This window comes from Polyodon spathula, chromosome 1, assembly GCF_017654505.1.
Source record: "Polyodon spathula isolate WHYD16114869_AA chromosome 1, ASM1765450v1, whole genome shotgun sequence".
NCBI classification, from domain to species: domain Eukaryota; kingdom Metazoa; phylum Chordata; class Actinopteri; order Acipenseriformes; family Polyodontidae; genus Polyodon; species Polyodon spathula.
Window position 1 is genome coordinate 105,908,006 of NC_054534.1, and position 9,459 is coordinate 105,917,464.

The 9,459-nt window shown below is 36.1% G+C and overlaps 1 protein-coding gene across 1 annotated transcript; it reads left to right on the forward strand.

The window, feature by feature from the left end:
• The first annotated feature begins 654 nt into the window (after positions 1 to 654).
• Positions 655 to 8,356, forward strand: LOC121321450 (kazal-type serine protease inhibitor domain-containing protein 1-like). The gene is made up of 4 exons (XM_041260775.1): positions 655 to 1,456; positions 4,598 to 4,758; positions 6,222 to 6,369; positions 7,515 to 8,356. Exons 1-4 carry the CDS (start codon positions 985 to 987, stop codon positions 7,616 to 7,618), a joined length of 885 nt encoding a protein of 294 aa, XP_041116709.1. The 5' UTR covers positions 655 to 984; the 3' UTR covers positions 7,619 to 8,356.
• Positions 8,357 to 9,459: the final 1,103 nt, after the last annotated feature.

A 9,459-nucleotide genomic window follows, 5' to 3' on the forward strand; every position in this document is an offset into this window, starting at 1 on the left:
GTACAGAAGTTTTGCAGTTTTCTCTTGCTTGTGCCATGGTTATACTGATGCATTTATTACAATTTATCATCCATGGTTTGCCATGTCATGCAATATGTTTTGCCATACCTATCTGGACTTTACAATACTTGTATGGAGCAAATCTGCTTCTTATGCTACTTATTCCTCTTTGTGTGTGTGTGTGTGTGTGTGTCTATATATATATATATATATATATATATATATATATATATATATATATATATATATATATATATATATATATATATATATATATATTTCATGGTGTGATAGAATCCTTGCCAATTTCATTCAGCATGCCACAATGCTATTTCACATGCTCAGGTGTAACGTTGCACCCTATACTTGGGCCTATAAGTGTTGTTAGGCAGACATTTGAAAATGAATCATTGCCCACGCTCCACTGTGAACCTAGTGGTATATGTTTTGTATTTGTTTGTTTATGGGGGCTGTTACAGTGAAGGGCGTGGCTACAAGTGGTGTCTGTTAAAACAAAGGAAAGTTAACAAAACAGTGATTGGATAACAGGGATCCCTAACTCCTCCCACAAGGCACCAGCACAGGGATTAACACAATTTAAAGCACAGCACCTGAACAGGGAGGTAATTTTTTTGTTTTTCAAAAGGGCAGGGATTACGCCACCATCAGGAACATCTTCATCAGCAGCTCTGCTGACGATCCCCGTTTCTTGAATTTGCTGGACACTGGTGAGAATTGAAAGGAAGACCTGAAACAACTGATACAAACAAATTTTTTGGGGAAAAAAAACCCAGCGACACTGGAGGAAGGCCTTCAGACACCACAGCAAACAGTTTCAGACATAAAACACACACAAAAGGACATTATTTTGGGGAACAGTGTAACAGTTACTAGTTAAGAAGTGGTAGGGCCTCACAGGCTGAGTGACCATATCTTGATACATTTCTACTGTTATCCGTTGAATATCCAAGTATTTTCAAAACAATGGCTTGCATGCTATTGATGGTAGCACTGCTGTTAGTAGTAGAGGGGACACACAGCCTGCCCATGGAGAGGTTCCAGCAGCTGGGCTGGCAGAGGCTGCTGGAGGATGTAGAGGAGTGTTCCGAGTGTCATCCTGAGCTTTGTAATTCCCCTCAGCGCTGCCCAGCTGGCCGGGTGAAGGATCTCTGCAGGTGCTGCTGGGAGTGCGGCAATGCAGAGGGTCAGCTCTGTGACCTGGATGCCTCTAGCAACTTCTACGGGATTTGCGGCAAGGACCTGGTGTGCAAGACCCAGGACGAGGACCTGAACTCAGGGGAGATTCCAGAGCCCCAGTGTGTCTGCACCAGCCAGGAGGTCCTCTGCGGGTCAGATGGGAAGACCTACGAAAACATCTGCAAATTCAGGGAGGGCATGTTCCAGCACAGGATGAAGGAAGAACTTACTGCTGCACACCAGGGTCCCTGCAAAACAGGTAAGTCAACTGTGCTGTTTGTTTAAAAAGGCATTTGCAGTGGAAGATATTGAACGTGCAGTTTAACACAGGCCTTGCGTACAATATGAAACTGCAATTGGAATAACAAGGAAAGTTGGACAGATGTACAAACAGGTTTACTTTAAAATGCAAGTTAACAAAAGCGATGATGTGCAGCTCATGCACATGTCTTTAAAGGCCAGTGCAAACTTTGCAGAGTGTTTTCTAAAAAAAAACACATAAACTGTTCTAGGCTGTTGTTGAAGGAGTGAAAAAACATGAGTTAAATAACTTATAAGTAAAGAAAACACAAAGTTTGAATATTTTTGCACAGCAACATGGGAAAACTAATAGTGCTTTGTAGGTTTAATGCTTGGAAAGCCAAGATGGGAGCAGAGTAGCTTGATGAATAACACTAAATAGAGAAATGTCACAGGCACAGATTTATTAGTATCTATCAAGGTCTTTGCACCAAAAGTTAATTTGCACCATTGTTGTTAAAGAAAATAAAGATGTCAGCATCATAGAAGTGTGAACAAATAACTCCGGGACACTGTACTTTGTAAAATTAATAATTTGCTTTTCCTTGGAAAATGCTGTAAATAGCACCGAATAGTCATTCATGGTGTACGGAAGGTGGTTTCCAAGGATTAAATATACAGGGACTCCCAACAGCACTCACGTCAGTTTAAGAATGCAGATGGCAGCAGTTTAATTTGGTTCCAGTTTTCTTTTTGCTTCTGTTAATGAATGCTTAGCTTTAAGAGAATAATATTTACTCAGCGTTAGCTATAATAAAGGAATGCAAATTGTGCACTGGACCAAAAACGTTTTTTTTTTTTTATAATGTATTTTTTTTAAATATTTCTTAAATACCATTAACAACATTTTGTAACATTGAATGTACATTAATACTGGGGTAAAAAGACCCAAAACAATTAAGATTCACCTTTGCAATAACTGAAGGAGTTAAATCTGAGCTTTGTTTTTTTGTTTGGTTTCTAATAACAAAATACAGCTCTGGCCAAAAGTTTTGCATCACATTGAATTTTAGAATTGAGACATAATTAAAAAAAAAAAAAAAAAAAAAAAAAAAACACCTGTATGAACATGATTTTGATCTTTTATTTAACACCATATAATAAGGAAAATACACATTTATATTGCAATAGTCTACCAGAAGCCATAATAGTAATACAGTATTTCATGTTAGATTTTGAAATGTCACATTTTTCAATTTCTTTCACTTTTTCATTAAGTAGATGGAAAACTACAAAGTGGTATGTAATTCAATCTATTACCATAACATTGTTCTAAGGTTTCATATGACTCTATGAACCAGAATTAGTTAATTCTATAGGGTGATGCAAACCCTAAAGTGCCTTTTTACGTTCCTTAAGAAAGCTTTTGTGTGGATCAAGGGAAACAGTTTCAGTAATGTGCCCTCTTGCCAGAGAATTTACACTTTTGAACAAGTGAAACTACAGGCAATCTAATGTGATTTAAACACTGCTGGGGCTGGGGCTGGGGGCTGGGTCACGATTTGCCCATTTGAGTGCAAATGAGTCTATTGTTTATCCCTGGAGGCATATCATTTAAATGAGATCGCTTCTATATACCTGTATGTTATTGAGATTGGCTGAGACTTTTCTTTAGGTTATTCAGCACTAACGTCATTGTGAGACGTTTAGATTAGGCTGTTGATGGGTAAGTAGTTTCTTATCATAGTTTCAGATCCTGCATTTGAATAACTCTGGATCGCTTCCATCTACACACCCCTAGATATGCTGGGTGAGAGTGTGTGCTGCTGGCAGTACCATGCGTTGTAGGGTGTGGTCCTGCATGCTTTGTAGTTGAAAAACTTTTGTTTTGTTAAATAACAGAAGTACCCCAGTGAGGTTGTATCCACCACAGCATGGGAAAGGACAGCTAGCAAGGCAATGTAACAACATCCCTTTAAGATTGTTATTGCATCCCCTTACAGTTAATATGGCTGTTTAGTGTCGTGGTGTATGGCTTGAACAGTGAATCTGCAAATCTTGTACATAAAGAGGAAATGCTGTGGGAAACAAACACATGCTCCTTATTTCAATGGGTCAGATTGGTGAGGGTCGACTCTAGCCAAAATGCAGTTTGCGTCACAAATACAAGTCAAACAAAGTTTTTCGATTTCATAGAAATCACAGAAAATGACTCAAAAGGTTGATACATAGTTTGTTACTAGTCATTTAATAACAATATTGATTTTCCTTTTACAATAAAGTGTAAGAAATTGTAAATTCTGGAAGGCTATGTAAGTGCTGGGGGTATACAGTGCTAGTAAAGGCCAATAAATAGGATTGTAGCCAGGAAACAAACAGGCCTAGCCTTTGATATCACTATATATAAATGGAGAGAGTGCTGGTAAAATAATATTTAGAGAAGGTCCCTACATTTTTAAAGCTGCTTGTTAGGTATTTCACACTGGATTCTGACACTGCACTTAGCTTTTTCTATTTTGCATAAAAATGCCCTTCTTTAAAGATGGCATTCTAGGTTATCAATGAATTTAGCTCACAAGTTTTAACCCTTAAAGCAATAAAATGCTGTTAATGATCCATTCTATTACAAAAGAAAGGGGTCTGAATTATATAGATAATTTTAGCAACACAATAGATATATCAGTGCTATAGTTTCATTTGAAAAAGACCAGGGGCCACTACTGAAACATTTTAGAATAATAAAATACGTATTTTAGGCACCACTTTACATTTCACTTTACAGTGTCTCTAATTGCTGTGTATTTTCATAGTAGTTGCTTAGTAAAACATGTAAACTTACACTTAACTACAATGATGTAATGCAGTTACAGTGTACTTAATGTGTAAGTCTTTTTGCATGATATTACCCTAACTCTAACCCCACTAACCCTAAACCATTTTCTGATACAATTGTGTACTTACATACATTGTGCAAAAAGACTTACATGTCAAGTACATTGTAACTATGCAAAATAGCATTGTAATTAGGTATAAGTACACATGTATTTACTAAGCAACTACCATGTAAATATACAGTAATTAGAGACACTTAATGTAAAGTGTTTATAGTATTTTAGTATTTAACGTTTATTTATGTCTTTTTATATTTGTTTACCTACAGCACCATTTATTGCCACGCCACCACGTGATATCATAAATGTGGAAGGAAGTGACATAATTTTCGGCTGTGAGGTGTCATCGTATCCAATGGCGATTGTGGAGTGGCGGAAGGAAGGAAACAGCATTTTCTTACCTGCTGATGATTCCCATATGGCAGTACAGGTACTCTTTTATGGTGTTCTAGTTATGGGTGTTCAGATATACAGCTGTAATCAAACGTTTACATACCCAAATGGAAATTTATAATTTCTAGAAATTTCTTGAAAACAAATAATTACAAGAAAAATCTTTTGTAGCAAAGGTTTTGCTTTTGTGGATGAGGAAAAAAGTTACAAGAAATAGATGGTTTACAATTATTTATTTCTGCATTTTTTTTTATTTTTTTTTGCAAAACTCCAAAAATGCTGATTCAAAGAATACTCATACCCTGACGAGAACAATGAAATGAATAGCTAGTTGAGGCACCTTTAGCAATAATAACCTATTTTAAATTATTAGGATATTTGTCAAGGAGCTTTTAGTATGATTCTTTAGTGATTTTTGACCATTCTTCAACCCTAAATTGTTCCAGTTTATTCAAATTCATTCCCCAGTCCCACTTGCAGCCAGTTCACTTTGAATATCTTTGGCAGTCAATCCTGGATTGTTATTAACCTTCCTCACAATTCTTCTACTTGTTCTTAGTGAAAGAACCTTCTTTCTTCCAGACCGAGGGAGTGTTATGACAGCACCATGAGTCTTGTACTTCTTGATAATAGAAACAATAGTTGAAATTGGGATACTAAAATGCTTGGAAATCTTCTTGTATTCTTCTCCAGCTTTATGACAATAAATAATATTCTGCGTAAGGTCTTCAGATAGCTCTTTATTTTTTCCCATATTGACTTATTGGTAATGACAGCAATCATCCTATGCCTAACCCTTTTATACTCTCTCTTCACCTACAATCTGGCATTTGTAGACTTTTCTAGAATTAGTTTCTGCATTATCATATTAAAATTTCTAGCACTTTGGTTGACCGAACGTTGAGTAATTTATAAACTGTCACAGAAACCTCTATTGTTTCAGTGCAGTACAGACGTTCTATGTTGTTATCCGTTAGTGCTTCAGCTTTATTTGGATGATTGTCTTTACCTTATTTTAATTTCCCATTCCTCTCCAGTTTCTGAGATATGAAAGTACTAGCTTTACATCATTTTTTTAACGTATTCTCATTTTGTTGATCATTAATCACCATTTCTGTACTGCGGGTGTTGTCAAGTGATTCATAACGAGACATTTTGTGTTTGAATTGAAAATGATGGTCTTGAGGATTCGAATGGGTCAAAGTTTAAGTATATTTTCCTCTATAGGAATTATCAGTTTTTGATCACTTTTTTATGTCACTGCTGTGGTAGTATGCCTTTTTTTAAAGGCTGATGCCAAGAGAAGCATATCTTTAAAACACAGAGTGGCAGTATCACATTCCCCATCTTCTCCTTAGAAAGCACTGTACACTCTAGATTTATGTTTTTAAAAAGGGTAATAATTTGCTGTTTGAGGGGTCTGACATTTTAACAGAGACAGAGACAGTGGAGCATCTGGAACAAGAAGATTCCTGACAACAGTTCCTTTGTAATTATCAGGCCAGAGGAGGACCTCAGCGCTTTGAGCTCACCGGCTGGCTGCAGATACAACGGGTTCAGAAGGAGGATCAGGGGGTGTACACCTGCCATGCCAAAAACAAGTTTGGAGAAACGTCTGCCTCTGCAAGACTCCAGGTTATCAACCCAGGTAAGAAAGCATAGAGGTGCAACAATATTAAAGAGTATGTATAGAATGACCGTGAAACAAGAAATGATTTGCATTGCTGTCACTATTAGTTAAGTTAGTAGCTTCAAATGCCCTTTTAATTATAATTATAATATTATAGTGTATAGCCTTCATAGAGAATTTTAAAAAGAATGTCTAGATCAGGAACTTACCATGCAATTATTAACTGACAAGTTGGATATCATCTGTCAGCTAAAAATGACAGTATCAATGGAAATGCTTATTGATTGTATTATCAGTACCAAACATCTCTAACTGCAACAGTAGGTGGACTTGTGATTCCGGGAAGTCTCAGCATCTAAAATTGACCTTATGTGCCTCAAGCTTTTTATACACAACCACAGAATAAAATGCATTCATAGGCATCAGTCTGACAGGACCTAGATTGTGATCCTCATATTATATGGCAGCTAAACAATTGAGTTTTTTGAGTAGATAAAGCCTTGCTGTGGGTTTAGTTGAGGGATCAGCTTGAACAGAAAACAGCTACTCTAATAAAGTGTTACTCAACAGACTGTGGGGTTTAAAACACAGCACGTCAACATAATTGTTTTGATATTTTTATTAACACATCCCTGGTTATAAATCTGTTTTGACTTGTTATGCATCGGCTCTTTCCATCAAAGTGTCTTCCAAATTCACAACAGTGGCTGCTTGAATACAACCTGTTCAACCAGAAACATTTAACTGGTTCCCAGCTCCTCTCATGAAAGTCAGCATTTTGATTGCTTCACCTGCCTGTCATCTTTCCAGGATCCTAGCTGCTTGCTCCAGCACAGGTTCAGATGGGAGGGAACATGTTGTCATTATGCAGAGCTCGTCATGCATATTTATAAACCAGTTAAAACTGAATTATGGTTTACGTTTATAAAAATATCAAAATAATTGTGATTATGTTGAAAAAGATATTGCAGGAATGCGCACAACAAAGCAGAAAGCTAGGGAAAGTAATGCATTGTTTCAAACCCTACAGCAAGTACAATAACACTTTAAAATCCCAAATGAACCCACGTCCTTGTTAAATGAAACCTAAAAGGACATAAAATATACTGTACATACTGATTGATACTCGTACATCAAAATAAGTCTCCTTCTTATTTCCCTAGATTCCCCACTGGCAAGTAAAGTGAAATCTTTCAAAACTGGAGTTTATGACATCACAGATGATGAAGAAGACATTGAGTATGGAGGAAGTGGCTATTCATATTAAAAAAAAAAAAAAAAAAAAAAAAAAAAAAAAAAAACTGTTCAGATTATTTGGAAACATTAAAGATAGGAGTAGAACATTTGAATTTAAAGAGTGCTAGAGTCTACCTTTATCCCTGTGTTGTAAATAGTGGTTAGCCAGTATTGTCTATACCTCCCATGTGGCAGTCATTATATGCCAGTAAAACCTGTGTTTGCTGATTTAATGTGTGCATATGAAAATGGTGGGGTTTCTTTTAACACACTTCAGTTTAGTTATGTACTACTAAACGTCTAACCATTCCCTAAGCCACACATTAAGTATGTTCTTCATTTGCTTCGATGTAACTCAAACAGTTATTTTGAGTATATTATGTATTGCTTAGTAAATGTAGGGCTATCTTGGCAAAGTAGAGTTTAATCACACTATTTGTGAATGTAAGTTTTACTTTTTTCATTGTGTGAATTTGGACCCAGATGGTAATTTGTATCAGTTGACTTTGGCACAATCAGTACTGATGTTAGTGGCGCTTGTGGCTCTTTCAGTCCATTCCAGTCCAGAAACTTGTTCCGACCAGGTTCTCTATTAAATTGAATCCCACAGGTAAGGTTGTTTTTTTTCATGGTTATGACGCATCTCACGATTTCTGTAATGTAGTTCCCTGTGAAAATTTACATTTCTGAAAGAATAGTGCAAGTATGCATATTTTCTATCACTTAAAAATAAATACACCAAGAACTTGCCTTATTATTGACACACTGCTTGATACACTGCAAAAAGCTGCATGATTTTTTTTAAAATGTCTTCAACGAAAAGGCACCAGTTGCATCAAAGATTGAAAATATTTCTGCTAAAGATCACTCTGTCCAGTACTAGAAGGGAACACTGTACATGTCTGTTGTTATTTTTACATTTATTTATATTTTTATTCAGTTTGATAATTCACTGATGGTGAAAATAGAATGTCTTTAAAAGGTGGACATAACAAATGAAATATTCTGCAATTAAGCAGACATATTAAAAAAGAAATATTTTTCCACTTTAGTAAACATTATGTCTAATCGTGAAATATCTGTGAAATGCAGTGAAATAAGCAATTATTACAGTGTACAAAATAAAGATTAAATACAACTTTAAAGCCCTGTGTGAAACAAGGCTTTGTGTTGCTCAATCCAATAATTAAGGCATGGTTGGAAAAAGATTCTGGAGTGGAATAGATAGGGAGCCACATAAGAGTACTGCTGGTGCACAAAGCTGCAGAAAATAATAGACGGGGCAGCCCTAGTGAGGGGGCTGCTACATTTGCTGATATCTTCCTGTGCCTCAACCTGTCTAAATCTCTTTGTATAAATCTGAATCACACCCTGCAGAGCTGTACCCCTTCCTAACTTTATAATGTAAATAAAACATATAAATAGTTTTCTTGGGTTTTGTATTTGGGTTATTCTTGGTCGTGATTAAGTTATTTGTCTGTCGACATACAGTGGGATAGATTATCAAACCTATTCCTTCCAAATCACCATTAGCACAATTTGTGTCTAAATAGGGGACAAAAACACCAATTGCAATTCTAAAAATAATTGAGAAACAACTTCCAATGGTCTACAAAGCCCTTAATAAAATGTTTGAGTCGTTAATTTTTGGTTTGCTAACTTCCATAGGTGGATTTTTGCTATCTGAAAAAATCATGCTAATTATGAACTGGAGTTAACAGCTTTAAAAATGTAGTCCAATAATAAACCTAGTTTAGTTGGCCACATGTTGAAATTTGGCAAAATACATCCTGATCAGAGCTGCAAGATTCTATGACCTTGTGACAGGATGTGCAAAGTGGTGTAATAATACAAGGTCCAGGACAAGGGTTT